General features: G+C 38.1%; 1 protein-coding gene across 2 annotated transcripts in view; it reads left to right on the top strand.

Annotated features, from left to right (window-relative positions):
- Positions 1-16,156, top strand: part of si:ch211-51h4.2 (uncharacterized) — a 156,435-nt gene that overhangs the window by 97,684 nt on the left and 42,595 nt on the right. For both annotated transcript variants that reach the window (XM_051672423.1, XM_051672422.1), the window contains one exon: positions 5,026-5,157. In XM_051672423.1, coding sequence (XP_051528383.1) covers positions 5,026-5,157 — 132 coding nt within the window. The remainder of the gene's footprint in view (positions 1-5,025; positions 5,158-16,156) is intronic.

Below are 16,156 nucleotides of genomic sequence, written 5' to 3'. Positions count from 1 at the left end.
ACCGAACTTTTATTTATTTTTTTATTTTTTTATAGATTAAGTCAATAAAATACAGATAGTAACTGGTGAATATTACCACATGTAGAGTGTTAGCGTAAGTGTTTGCTTCATGGATGCAGAATGTAAACAAGACAAATTATACATTATCTACTGCATATAAATTACGTTAAATCAGCTTATTTTATTGATCTCATGGGGATTCTATTCATAGAATGAGGCATGTAGTAATTAATTACACATTTTGTGTCACATTGGTTAATGTTTGACATGTAGTCTGATGACAGGACAGTGTGCATCTTATGTTTAAATGCTCCTCTATACAATTATTAGATAGCATTAGATAGCAAAATATCAACCAAAGTGGCATTTATTTGAAAGAAAAATAGCATATGCACACCTTTCAATCTGAATCCCCAAAGGATATTTTGCGGTAATCAACATTATTGCACAAATGCTATCAATTGTGCTTAATATGTATTGAACCCAGAATATTCCTTTAAGTATCCAAATACCTTTAAGGGTCCATGTATATAACAGTGCATATGATAGGCTTTACCCCCAGTTCTAAGAGCCTTCTAAACCTCAGAGCAGATATTTGCGCTAAAACAGTTGTTTCAGTCAGCCCGCTGATCTCATCTGCTACAATAGGCCCCTTCAACCATATATCACCACCACAGCGGTGCTGTTGTCAGCCTTTGCATTACGTATCACTATTCAGAGGTTTAACAACTCACTCTTTTGTCATTTCACTGAGGAATGGCGCTGCTAACACCTCCTGCTTTTGATTTAGTTTGCAATGGGTGGCTGCTGTCCTATCGTAATTGAGTCATCAGTGACTGAGCAGTCAGACTGAGCTGGCCTGTGGACACAGCATTAATGAACCCTGCAGCCAGTGCAGCCTGGGCTATGATGACTGCGACTGATGACTGATTGCTGGTGGATCCCACTATGCTACATTTGTCACCAAAATGAGACACCCCCCCCCCCCCCCATGTTACAGAATATCAGGAACGTCAGCGCAGCCTGTTTGTCAAATGATTGAGTTTTCCAAACAAGCTCAAACCCACCAAACTGTGACACATCACATCTGAGGAGTGCCATAAATTGGGTGATGTTTGAAAAGCGACACTGTGATTGATATGAATGTGTTGCCGTGTAAACGACTGTATAGTCCTGATGGAAGTACGAGGGTGATGAATGGTGCCACCATTGATAATAATGCTCGTTAGAGAAAGCCACGGCTTGTAATCATCTCTGATCGTGTGGAGTGTAAGGATTTTTAAATCATCCAAAACTCATGGAGTGTCATTAACCCTGAGTGACTGTGTTATTAATCTAGACTCCATGTTTGGCAGAATACTTCACTATTAGGTAACTCTCTCTCTCTCTCTGTGTGTGTGTGTCTCTCTATCAGGATCAGTTGAGATACTCTGACATAGTTTCCCAGATCTCACTCTGTGTTATCACAAACCTGCTCATTGCAGTTTGTCAAAGAGCACCAGATTGTTTTGCTTTGCTTCAGGAGACCTGCTATATTTTTCTATGTCTCTGTTCATTTTTCTATTTCCGAATGTTTTTTTTTTCTTCAAGTCTGTGATTTGTGTGAATGTTTTTCACTTTTTTACCAACACACATCAATCACTACCCTGCTGAAGAAACCCACTAGACCTTCTTAGATGATTCAGATGGTGACCAGCTTAAATAACCAGTTAAAATCTTATTTTTGGGCAATTTTATGCTAATATTTGCGGGTCACATATTGTGGCTATGCTGGTAAAGTTAGTCTAGTCTACCTGCAAGAAGAACCAGCTTTACAAGCTTGTGCCAGTTACTGTAAGGCCATCTTAAAATTTAAGCAGGTCCAAATGGGTCTCAGAACTGTTCATCTTTTCAATTTATTTTAAATGTTGAAATTCACTGAAAAGACCAGCCTAGACCATAATTAAATTCAATGCCCATTTTCAAAGCTGGTTTATGCTGTTTTTTTTGTTGTTGTTGTTGTTGTTTTTTTTTTTTTGTTTTTTTTTTCTGTTCTAGCTGATGGGCCATAACGCCATGTTGTTCACCAGCAAAAAATGCTGTTCAACAAGTATGGTCTTTCTGATGAGGCTAGCTGACACCAGCATACCAGCATCCCATGCTGGAAGCCAGCATGAAAAACACAGCATATGCTGGTGACCAACAATGCTGGTCTTTTCAACCGGGTTTTACTGCGCTATTGTTTTGCATCCTAATGAAAGAGACCTTTCTCCCTCATGCTAGGCCAACAGAGACACAGGTTCTGGTCCTATGGGAACCAGAAAGTAATTGTGTTCACCAAAAAAAAAAATATGGTGAGCGCAATTTGGAGGTTGCATTTTTGCCCTAAAATAAAATGTATACTCCACTGACAGGTTAGGTTAAGGGTTGGGGTTTGGGTTACTGGGTAGAGATAATAAAATATTAATTCCTGTTGACTGCATTACATCATTTACAACTAAAAATACAGCTTGCTTTTGGCACCACTCTGTGGACATTTCACCCCAGAAGCTAGAGCTCACACATGCCCAGACATGCAGCAACACTTTCAGCTTTGGCCACTAGGGGCAGTGGTTAGAATTTCAAAAAGCACAGACCATTTCAGCAGCAGAACTTTCAACCTATTGTCACAGAATTCACTGTAAAATTAGTCAGAGAATTGTCTGTGGACATTCGTTGCAAGCTAAATCAATTTACCATACCAGCTTACAAAGAACAATTAACTTTATAAAAAAGGAACCCCTAAAATAATGAAAGATGAATGGTATCTTATTTTTTTATTTTTTTTTATTTTACATCTGAACTATAGTAACCTGTTCTTATTTATAACAGGTCTTGACTGAAACACACAAGGTTTAGTTTATCTCATATGGCGAGGTAATATCGATTTGTGCCCTGACCCCTTCCTTGAACTCTACACAGAGGCGGATAGTCCTGTAAAGCAGCACAATTGAAATCCTGGGAAAGCATACGGGCCACCATGGCTTTATACTGTGTACCATCATTCTCTTCAGTCATTGCAAGGTCTCATCTGAACTGCCTCCAAAAGCCTCTCTCTGTACATTCTGCCAGCAGAGTCTGTCTTATGTTTATTCTCTTGAGACTCTGGGAGACAGAGTGAGAGTGAAAGTGAGAGTGAAATGGAGTAAACAGGTGTGAGTTACAGGAAACAAAAATAGACAATGAGACAGAAAGAGAACCTGATGATAAGAAAGTACATTTTGGGATAAGGAAAGAACAAAAAGGAACAGAGAGAATTAATGCAACCTTAGAAAAGAGGAGATGTAGGCTGTGTCCAAAACCAAAAAAAAAGAAAAAGCTGCCTTCGTAGGCAGTATTCAAAGATAGGAAGGCTGACAAGCACGTCCAAATCTAATGTTTGTGTTACTACTATAATGCCTTGGTCATGTACTATGGCTGTTTATGACTTTATAAACACTTATTTTTCACTCTATTACTCACACGCAGGGTGTGAGTAATAGAGTGAAAAATAAGTGTTTATAAAGTCATAAACAGCAATAGTAGCCATGATTTGTGTTAAAGCAAAGTTTCTGTAGCGCCTCTAGTGTTCATTTCACCAGGAAACTGCAGCAAAATGTAAAAAGTGGCATGTTAAACTCAGTTTGCAAAAATGTAGTAGTAGTAACGTTCATTCTATGAGATTAGGTTGTATTTCTCACAATCCTGTGCGTGCGGTTCAGTAACTGGTAGCAAGAATGTGGATTTTCATTAATTTGTCAAATTCTGACTCAATTACTACCAAAAAATAAGCAAAACTAACTTAAATTTGTTTTAGATCATTAGACTTGACATTATTGTGCATTAGAAACCAGTTTTCTTTAGAAGGTACCTTCATTCACAAAACGCTGCCTGTTTAGTCATTGACAGCTTCAACAGCAAGGCAGCTGCTTTAGGTTTCAGACACAGCCATAATAAGACAGACAATGAAAACGATATAGCGTGCACATGAGTGTTAGAAAGAGAGAACTCTTGTAGGGCTATCTCATCTTTCACAGTCAAGCTTCATCATTAATATGCAACAGCAGCCTGCTGATGCTTGGCATTGACCCATTTTCTCGCTGAAATATCACCGCGAGGTTCACGGTGTGAGAGAGACGCAGACCTGCACATAATCAGCTTTGCGTGGAACACCCAGGTACAGGTGGTTAAGAGGGCTGTCTGGCAGAGGGTCTGCCTGAAAACATGCGATAATGACTTACTCTTTGTCCGCCACACTTTGATTATGAGAGCTACAGGAGTTCAGGGATCCGTCCTTCAAAACTGATAGAGGTAAAATCCAAAGTCATCACTTATTTGAACTGATTCTCCCGACCAGAAATGTGGCTGGCATGAAACTTGCCAATATTAGGAAGTCATTATGAAACATCAACAGAATAGTATGCATAGGTTTCATGGGCACATGGGGAGTGGGTGCATATGTAAAGTGGATTCATGACATTAATCTTCACAGAGTGTCCAGGGTTATGTAAAGTATGTTTAGATTGTGACTAGTGGTTAACAATATGTTTGTTTTTTTGTTTGTTTGTTTTTTAGATGGTTGATATCTGCTGTGGCCGATGCATGATACCTTATTAGTTTATTATTATAAATTATTCAATTTAATGAGTGTGTGTGTGCGTGTGTGTGTGTGTGTGTGTGTACTATGTTCATAAATAAAAATAATAAAAACAAGTTTGTGTGTGTGTGTGTATAAGTATATAAAATAAATACAAATACATGATGCTATTTCAAAGGCGCTAATATATATATATATATATATATATATATATATACTGTATGTATATTTTACCTTTCAAATAGCATCATGTATTTATTATTATGTTATTTATTATATTCATTTTATTTAATTGTATATTTTATAACATATTTTTTTGTATTATATACATATTTATTATGTTATGTTCTTTATGTATATACATGCATCTTATATATTTGTACACTTCTGAAATCTGCCTTTTATTCTCTCTCTGTCTTTCTCTCTTGCAGGTGTTTGGCAGTATTAGAGATTGTTCCCCAGATGGCCATGGAGTCATTGTTGGAGGAGAGACTATTAAATAGCAGTGCAGAGACGACTCAGCCTGTACACACATTTATCTACTCAAACATCTCCCTAGAAGAGTGAGTGTATACATGCACATGAGCACACAAATATGCGAACATATTTAAACACATGCATCAAGGTTATTGTACAGTACAAACATGTCTCCTTCCTTGCACAAAAACATAGACAAATATTTCAGGTGGCTTGATGCAGCTTCTCATAGGAACCGGCTGAACAGTAAACATAAACTTTAATGGTAAACTTAAAACCAACATAAACAAACGTGCAGCGCAGCCACGCCCTCCTCCTCCTCACACTGTATTTTTGAGAAAATGACTAAGAAAATATCAAAATTTGTCTGTGCCACTTTAGTTTGTGGGTGTTGTATTCTGCTGTTATACATCTACGTTTAAAAGCACATCCTCACTCTGCAATGCAAGATGGCAGATAACGAAACAGAGTGCGTTTGGTACCAGTCATGAAGAATTACTGCTTAAAAAACAGTCGCACAATGAATGACAATGCAGTGAATTTGAATGTGAACATCGTTCACTCTCTTTTAATCGTTGTCTCTGTGGCTTGATTGGTGACAGGGAAAACAGAGAACGTTCTCTGTTTTTTTTTTTGTTTTTTTTTTTGAGATTCATACATTTCAATACTTGTTTATGGATTAGTCTTGTATTAATATTTAAATGAGCTCTGTTCAGTGTCATGTGTAATACAACCAGATATATTTTTGGCCCTAATGATTCAGAAAAGAGGCCACGACTGGGCTAGCCTGTCCCTATATTTTGGCAGTCAACTTTTTCCCGAAGGACCGTTCGATGCTCATAAGAGCGTTGGGGGAGGTTACGTGACGGCCTGGTGCGCTGGTTACGAGGCACACAGCGGTCTGCCCGTCTCGCACCGCCAGTCCACGTAACACAGTTCAGCTTATTGTGGTGTTTCGTATAGGGACCCCTAGTGTCACTACATCGACACAATGTCGAGTGAGTGACAGATAGGGAACATCCTGGTTACTTTCATAACCTCCGTTCCCTGATGGAGGGAACGAGACATTGTGTCCCTTCTGCCACAATACTGAACTACCCGCTGAAATGACCGGGACTTTGTCTCGGCTTCTCAGCACAAAACCTGAATGAGTGGTTGCATACCAGCTCCTTTTATACCCGTATGTCCGGGGGAGTGGCATGCAAATTCCACTCGCCAATTCCCATTGGCCTTTTTTCAAAGATCTGAGGTGTTTGGGGCTCCTAAGACACAACGTCTCGTTCCCTCCATCAGGGAACGGAGGTTACGAAAGTAACCAGGACAGTTTATATACATGTGTCCTGGATATGTGAGGGGCTTTAAATCCCCAAATGAAGGGCTTATAAATGGAATCAAAAGATTTGCAAGCTTTGAAAAAGGTACAAAAATATTGGAAGGGTCACCATTTTAATTGCATTGGCGCAACCAATCATTGATATAGGGAGTGATTTCCATCTTTCTATGTTGTGCCTTAAATTGTCTAATATCGCTAAAAAATTTAGTTTAAATATGTCCTTTGAATTCTTGGGGACAACCACACCAAGATATTTTATCATATCCACTGCAATTTTAAAAGGCAAATTCTGCATGAATACTGGGTCTATGTTATCGCTGATGGGCATAAATTCACTTTTTTGCCAATTAATGGAATAACCAGAGAATCTAATAAATGGTTCTATTAAATCCAACTGAGGAGGAATAGAGTGTTCAGGATCTGAAAGATATAGAAGAACTTCATCAACATACAGAGATATGGTATGCTCTAACTGACCTATGCTTTGGGGCAAAATCTGTGGGTGATGCCTTATGGCTATTGCCAATGATTCAATGGCAATGGCAAACAGCAGGGGTGAAAGCGGGCATCCCTGCCGTGTGCCCCTGTGCAACTAAAATTGTGGCGATCTATCAAGATTAGTTAGAACTGATGTGCACGGTTGGGAATACAACATGCTTACCCAGGAAAAATCTATCTCCTAAATTGAATTCTTTTATGGTGGTTAAAATATAATTCCATTCAATTTGATCAAAAGATTTTTCTGCATCTAGGAAAATGATTGCTAATTTAGTGAGAGATTTAAGCTTTGAGTAAATTATATTCATTAGATGTCTGGCATTAAAAAAAGAAAATCTTTTAGGGACAAAGTCTACTTGGTTGGGATGGATAATGATTATTAGTTAAGATAAAATGTTTTAATCTAGTTGCCAATATTTTAGTGAACATTTTAATCTGTATTAAGAAGAGCAATTGGACGAAAAGAAGACGCATCGGTCTCATCTTTGCCTTTCCTAAGAAGGAAATGTTGGCGGAGTTTAAAGATGTTGGAAATTTCTGTTTATCAAAGGAATGATTGAACATCCGCAACATAAGGGGTGCAATTTTATCTGCAGATTTTTTTATAAAATTCTATACAAAAGCCATCAGGTCCCGGTGCCTTCCTGTTAGGGAAGGCCTTAAATGCATCCAATATCTGTTGAATAGTAATATCAGAATTCAGCACCTCCTGATCAGCTTTGCTTAGTTTTGGAAATGAGAGAAAGTGAAGGAAGTCAAGGATTGCTTCAGGTGATGTGGAAGTCTTAGATTCGTACAGATCTGCATAAAATCCATAAAACGATTATTAATATCCTTTGGATTAGTCCATATTTTACCATTCTTATCAGTAATTTGATGACTCGATCTACTGGCATAGGAACCCCTTAATTGCCAGGCTAGTAATTAATCTGGTTTATCTCAAAGTGTTTCTGTTTAACTTTTAACAACATCTTGCTCACCTGATCAGAGGCGATCTTACTGTATTCATATTTAAGCGACATGATAATAATTTAGGACTCTAGAGAGTGCAGTGTCCCTGTATAATTTTTCCAATTGAGTGAAGCAAGCATCTATCTCCACCAAGCTTCTTTGTCGCTGTTTCCTTGCAGCCGACTCATAGGAAATGATATGCCCCCTTTATGGCCCCACAACTTTAAAAGTTTCCCATAGTACTGAGTCCGGCACATCACCCCTATCGTTAAGCTCAATAAACTCGGTCATTGAAATTGAAGTATGCTGGCAAAATTGAGCATCTGAAAGAAGAAGAGTATTAAATCTCCAGTTGTAACTTGGCTTTGTCAAGCCAAAATCAAAGGATACCATAACAACAGAGTGATTGGAGATCAGGATATTGTGGTATTTATTTGTAGAGACATTACATATTAATTTAGAATCTATAAAAAAGTAATCTATTCTTGAATACGATTTGTGAACTTGAGAAAAGAAAGAGTACTCCTTATCTGTAGGATGATGCAACGTAATTTTAATGATAAAATTAGTATCAGATACAGAGGGTAGAAGATTAAATACTTTTCGGAATAAAGACGGGTCATCAAAGTTAGGTGCATAAAGATTTAGAAGAGTGAAATGTTTGGAGGCAATTAAGCTGGTGACAAGAACGAAGAGGCCATTAGGGTCAGTTAATGTGGATATATGTTTAAACGAAACTGATTTGCACAATAATATTGTAACCCCTCTTGCCCTACATGAGAAAGTAGATTGGAATACATAATATGCATCTCTTGTAGGAATATGATGTCAGCTGGAATGGATTGTAAATATGAGAACAATTTAGCTCGTTTCACCTGTCCATTTAGGCCACGTACATTCCATCTGGCTATGGTAGTATTTTCACCTCGCACCTAACACTTGTAATGTTACATTATGTGCCATTTTACAAGATGTACCGAATTAACAGCAAAAACAAAATTACTCAGATCTGTCGAAGGGTAAGATAACAAACAACAATAAACACAAACTGTGCTGACCCACCCCCTCCTGACCGCTTCCCCAAACCAAGTGGGGGAAATAAAACGTATATACTGTGGAGCTTTAAGGCAGCATAAGGAGTTAAAGCTTTCCAGAGAAAATAAATAGAATGAAAAAGAGAAGGGAAAAACCAGCAATGACTGAACTGTGCTTCTCATCCCCTTGAACATTAATATTAGCAAAAAGAAAAAAAAAATGCTCGGCTAAGTCATCAAATAAATAAACACAGAATTATACTGTGTCCAGCATTATGTTCTAAGAAAAAGAAAGGTAAAAAAGTGAACAGGCAAATGCAGACCAAACTGATCTGTTCCTGCTATGGAAATACACTCACAGACTTCGGCAGACGTAAAAGGATAAGAAATTTCAAGTCCACTAGTAAGTCCTGCCAAACCATTAGCTTCCGACCGCTAGAACAGCAAAGTTATACAGGTTGCGTAACGCTACCCTCAACAGTGATAGAGTCATCACTGTTGAGCCTTCTCAGCAGTGTCAAAGATATGTTTAGATGAGTTGTGAGTCACGATGAGGCAAGCAGGAAAAAGCAGCCCATGCCGTACATTAGCCTCCTTGAGTCTTTTCCATAAAGCATTGAAAGCCTGGCGCTGCTTCAAAACATCAGAGGTGAAGTCCGAAAAGATGAGTATGCACGCTCCGTTGTACATCAAAGGAGAAACAACAAGTCGCAGCTATACAAGTCGCAGAATCTTCTCTTTGTCCGGATAATGATGCAGTCTGGCCACCATGGTCCGAGGACGAGATTGTGTGTTTCTGGTCTGGCCCATGTGATGGGTGCGATCAGTCTTGAGAGCATTCGTAAAGTTACTGCAGCTCAAAAGTTGCACAAGGAAATCAGCTACAAACTGAGTCAGGCAGCCGTTCTCTGCTTTTTCGGGCAGATTGGTGATTTTTATGTTTTGCCACTGGGAGCGCCCCTCAAGATCATCCAATTTGGATGTCAGAGATTTGCATGTTGCGAACCAGTCACAGCAGTGGGCCTCGAGTTCGTAAATGTGGCTTTCGTAATCCGAGCTAGCATTTTCGAGTTCAGTGACCCGTGAGGTAATTTCCAACAGTGTGGCCATTGTCTGAGACAACGTTGATTCCAAAGAGTCACATTTTTAATTCATCGAGCCGTTCATTGTTTTGATAGCCTCCATGATGTCAGCAAGATTGATCAGGTCGGCGGTGTTAGCAATGGCCTGTTCTCCGTCTGACTGACAGGCATGTTGAATGCCTGTTTCCTCCACTAAATTGCCTCCTTTCTTGGTTTTTGGCTTCATCATGCTGTCTGTGACTGTAAAGAAGGAGCAAAGTTTAACTACAAAATTATTGGTGAAAATAAAGAATAATCGAGGGATAAAACACGTCTAAGCCATATGGTGCTCTCTAGCGCCCCCCCCCCCATTACAAATTTTTAACCCAGCACACACACATCCAGTGATGACAGCTCATATGATGAACTAAACAGCACTTATTGTAAATAGGCTCTTTCCCTCAGAAATGATCTCTTTTTAGGCCCTTCCCTCGTTTCTCGAACTCTCCGTGGATGAATTCTGCCACCTGGATATCTGCATCCCCTCCCCTCTGCCTTTTTTTTTTTTTTTTCAGCTTGGATTTTGGAGTAATCCAGCTCCAAACTAGTGGAAGGGTGGATAGACCGAAAATAGAACTAAATGATTGTGTTTGAAGTATTTTGGCCACTCAGTGATATGTAATGTTTTTTTGTCTTACTCAGACATAACTCATTGAGCCACATAACTCAATTTAATCATTTAGGGGTTTTTTATGTAATAAACCTTCACTAGACTGAAATTTTACTATGGTATTGATAAATCATATTACTGATAATTGGTAAAGACTAATACAATTCTATCTGTTCAAAAACTACCTGTAAAAGTTATGTATCACTCATAATTTTGAAAACACACTATCAAGAGGAAAATTAAAGGCTTACGCTTAATCGTGGCCACAACGTTTTTTTTTTTGTTTTTTGTTTTTTTGATAAAATATTTCCTTTTTATTTGCTGTGGAACAGATTTTCATGTCAGTATTTTGACAGTTATTTAATTTAGCTGTCTGCATACCCCTGATTTTAAATATGTGAATGTTTTAATGAGGACAGGTGTTGTTGGTAGTTATAAAAGGGAACTTGACTGGACTCTGAATGAGCGATTCGCAGAGCAACATTGACCCCTGGAGTTTACAAGAGATACTGCATGATTACTTGATAAGCCTGAACTGGTTAGACTTTATTATAAGGTACATTGTAAATAAAATCCTCTCACTCTACCAGAAAATGTGACTAGGTCACAAGTATAGTTAAATTAAGATGTGTATGTGGATAGATGCATATCAAGGTCGTGTAATTACACCTAAATCAATATGTAGCTGCTTGTTTATGAGATTATCTCAGTGTTTACTACCTCATTTACCATAGAACATCTTTCTTCACTATAGTCAAATCTCTCTCTATCTCTCTCTCAAACACACACACACACACACACATGTTGGTGCAGCTATCATTATGAAGACTCTACATAGACATGATGATTTTTATACTGAACAAACTATAGATTCTATCCCCTAAACCTAACCCTCACAAAAAACTTTCTGCATTTTTACATTTTCAATAAAACATCATTTAGTATGTTTTTTAAGTGATTTTAATTATGGGGACACTAGAAATGTCCTCATAAACCACATTTATAGCATAATACCCTTGTAATAACCAGTTTGTAACCTAATAAAAAGTCCTAATAAACCACTTAAACCTGCCACACACACACACACACACACACACACACACACACAAACATACATTCTCAGCACCAGGCCTACTACTAACTAATGAGTAAAAGCCACCCTTCAGGGCCACCATGTGTAGTTAGATTATTTAGAGCCTCTGTTCTCATAATTTGCTTCACATTCAGTGTGTCGTTTCATTTTCCTATTCAGTTTTGTTTAAAGCTGTTTGGTGTGGTTCTCTCACTTCAGGCTCTTTCACATGACTCACGTAAGCACTTCAATGCGCCTCTCAACATAAGCTTCATATGATGATCTCACCTCTACATTAGTTGCTGATAGCATCATAGAAAAGCTTAATTCACGCAGAATATCTAGGGGGGATTTACTAAGAATGAATGGCACCTGCTGATAGTGTCATTTATGTGCACATGATGTCTGCATTGTTTTAGCACCTGATTCACTAAGAGAAGGATGCAAATCAGGTAAAAGCATAAACACAGATACAAATTTAGTATGTCATGGGGTTACTTTAGATTTGTTTAGAAACTTTTAATGATCAAACATATTTGGAATTAAGCAAATGTGCAGCTGAAGTAAATCTATAGCACGCGGTTAAATATAACGCGGTCATCACACGTTTGCGAAACTGCGCGCACCAAACTGAACTCTGAGCACTTTTGTTCTGTATATAACACATAATCAGAGCACAAGATGGAATAAGTGTGTATCGAGCACAGAACCTCTCTGAGATCGCTGAAACACCGTATCATGAGCCTCATGTGTACAGTAAAACACTGCAGATCAGAGCAGCTCACGTGCAAGACATACAATGCTCATAAACTACACTGGCAGACAAAATTTTGGAATAATGTACAGTTTTTGCTGTTTTAGAAGGAAATTGGTACTTTAAATAACCAAAGTGGCATTTAACTGATCACAAAGTATAGTCAGGACTTTACTGAGTAAAAAAAAGCACCATCATTATTTAAAAAAAATAATTTCTGATCAAATCTAGACAGGCCCCATTTCCAGCAGCCATCACTCCAACACCTTATCCTTGAGTAATCATGCTAAATTGCTAATTTGGTACTAGAAAATCACTTGCCATTATATCAAACACAGTTGACATTGTCTTTGTGTTTGTGTTTGTTTTTGAGTTGCTATAGTATGCAATAGACTGGCATGTCTTAAGGTCAGTATTATGTCAAAATGGCAAAAAAGAAACAGCTTTCTCTAGAAACTCATCAGTCAGTCATTGTTTTGAGGAATGAAGGCTATACAATGTTTGAAATTGCCAAAAAACTGAAGATTTCATACAAAAGTGTACACTACAGTCTTCAAAGACAAAGGACAACTGGCTCTAACAAGGACAGAAAGAGATGTGGAAGGCCCAGATGTACAACTAAACGAGAGGATAAGTACATCTGAGTCTCTAGTTTGAGATATAGATGCCTCACATGTCCTCAGCTGACAGCTTCATTGAATTCTACCCGCTCAACACCAGTTTCATGTACAACAGTAAAGAGTCAGGGGTGCAGGCCTTATGGGAAGAATTGCAAAGAAAAAGCCACTTTTGAAACAGAAAAACAAAAAGAAAAGGTTAGAGTGGGCAAAGAAACACAGACATTGGACAACAGATAATTGGAAAAGAGTGTTATGGATCTTAACCCCATTGAGCTTTTGTAGGATTAGCTAGACTGTAAGGTGCGTGAGAAGTGCCCGACAAGACAGCCACATCTATGGCAAGTGCTACAGGAAGCGTGGGGTGAAATGTCACCTGAGTATCTGGACAAACTGACAGCTAGAATGCCAAGGATCTGCAAAGCTGTCATTCCTGCACATGGAGAATTTTTTGATGAGAACTATTTAAAGTAGTTTAAGAAGTTCTGAATTATTATTATGATTTTTTTTTTTTCAAATAGTAATAGTAATTTTTCAAGTTATTAATGTCCTGACTATACATTGTGATCAGTTGAATGCCAGTTTGTTGAATAAAAGTAACAATTTCTTTCCATAAGAGCAAAATCTGTACATTATTCCAAATTTTGGGCCACCAGTGTATGTATTTCAGAGCATGCTCTGAAGTGACATATATGAAGAGCGTTAAGGGTCAGTTGTGGTGAAAATGGACTAATAGACTTTAAAAGCTTGTGATTTTGCCTATCATCAGTAGACACAACCTATAATGAAAATGAACAATAATGTGCAGATTTACCTGGGCCTCGTTTCCCAAAAGCATCGTTAAGCCTAAGTAGATTGTAGAATCCATCTAATGATTCGTGTGTTTTGCGGCCCACTTCCCAAAAGCATCATAACTTAAGTAGTACTTGAAAATGCTCATAGATTAATTAGTGCTCTGGAGTTATTGTACAACGCTAAGAGCATTTGTAAGGACATAGTCTTATGCAGACACCTGCAGGACAATCATGAAATTACACCTAATACAATTTAAATATCTATAGCTACACTTTATGCTCATTTAATATCAGTATACATACATTTTATTTTATTATTATTTTTAACTGACAAGGCTAATAATACTATTAATAATAATAATAATAATAATTACAATACTAAATGCATAAAATAGTAAGTCAATATTGGATGAACAGATAAATTAATAAGTAAACAAAAAAAGTTATTTGTGGACTAGTTGGTAACAACAAAGTTGTGGCATGATTGTTGCAGAGAACTGGGAAAATCGTCCGTATATTGGCTCCTCATCATCGTCTCCTCTTCCTCTCTGACAACCTATTGCACTCTCGCCCGCACCATGCGTTGTGTAGTACCGCACATGTTGTGTAGCATTGCAGTTACCATTATCACTTTTGGGAGTAAAGAACAGTCCTCCATTTGATTAGTGAATGTCCCTAAAGTGCAGCTTCCACATGTTTCCTTATTTTGCACTCCCCAATAACACAGTGAACCTCATTATATTCAATTAATGCTTGTGATTAGCAGGACCTAACACGGGGCCTCCACTATCTTAACTGATCCTGGAAGCTTTAATCTTGACCAACAGAGCGGTTTTTGAAAACGAAATATTAAAATGCACATCTTATGATGAAGCAATGACTGTGTAACAGAAATATATAATTCTGCACAAAACGATTGCAAAACAAAATGCAATTATGTGATGAATTAAGTTTTAAAATCGTTTTAAAAGTTACGTACAAATATAACGAAGTTGCAATGACGAGCAGCACTATACGGTCACATTTCAGCACTTCACGTTTATGGACAGCGTCTCTCTTTAGTAGTACTTAAAGCGTATCCTCGCACGTTCATGTTAAGTGCTGTTTTGGGAAACGCATGTAATATATAACGAATGTTCGTAAAACCGCTCGTAGAAAACGCTCTTAACCGCTAAGATTAATCTTTATTGGAAAATGAGGCCCTGGCTGATAATTTCTGCTTGCTAGCTTACTGATACCACTAACAGATGGTTGTGTTTAATTAACCGTGAGAGGCAGAAACCATGACCGCAGGAAAAAAACGAATAATTGTGCAGCTCTACTACCAGACAAATAGCACTGAGTTTTGTGAATAAAGCACAGTCTATACTGAGCCTAATTTACACAGAAAGGAGGTGTGTGTGTGTGTGCTATTTCTACTATTTAGTGCCTGGTTAAACTGTATTGCGGGTGTTTAGTGAATAAGACGCTGATTTTTGATCAGTCGTACCATGAATTATACCACATTAAAACTTGTACCATGAAGTACCATATCCTAAATTGTGCTTCTTACCTCAAATCACACAAATACCGCTGTTTGTGAGGCTAGTGAATCAATACACATACACATTCAAGAGTAAACACACTCAAGATTGGCTCTTTTAACTGCAATGCGGGACTTTCAATCCTATACAGTTGTTGCAATATTGAGCATTGTGATGCTTCTATGAAAAAAGCTATATGCTGTTTTCACTGTAAGGCAGGACTACACCCATCTCCCATTCATTATACAAGTGATTAGTCACCTCTCCTTATAATGTCTCAGGTTTGGTTTTATAGACGAATGGTTGCCTTATTCAAATGTGCACACTGTTCCCTAGGTTTTTGCCTACACCACAGAAATGTTGCACCTGGGGGACAACGTGGCCCACACCTGGGTGTGAGGACAAAGGGGATTTGAAAGAAAATGTGGGGCATTCAGTTTCCTAGCAAATGTCTATGAAATTTTGAAAATGGAGGTCGGACATAAGACTTTTCGCACGATCCTTTGGCTACAGAGAGGAAGACTCCAGGGGAGTCATAAGAAAGAAATAATTAAAGCCCAGAGAAATTCATTTGCACCAGAGTCACATGGAGTCATGGAGAATGTAATTTCCTCTGCATTATGTGTCTCTCTTACAAAAGCCCAAGTTAAATATTTTAAAGGCCTGACTAGCTCTCATCTGGCTGGCTCCATTATTGAAACAGAAATATATTTAAGGAGGCAGAGACATTTGCCCACAGACAGAGGGTCAGCCTGCTTTGGACATTGACTTTAAAAGG

Source organism: Myxocyprinus asiaticus, chromosome 35, assembly GCF_019703515.2.
Source record: "Myxocyprinus asiaticus isolate MX2 ecotype Aquarium Trade chromosome 35, UBuf_Myxa_2, whole genome shotgun sequence".
Taxonomy (NCBI): domain Eukaryota; kingdom Metazoa; phylum Chordata; class Actinopteri; order Cypriniformes; family Catostomidae; genus Myxocyprinus; species Myxocyprinus asiaticus.
This window is presented reverse-complemented; position numbering and strand designations above follow the sequence as displayed.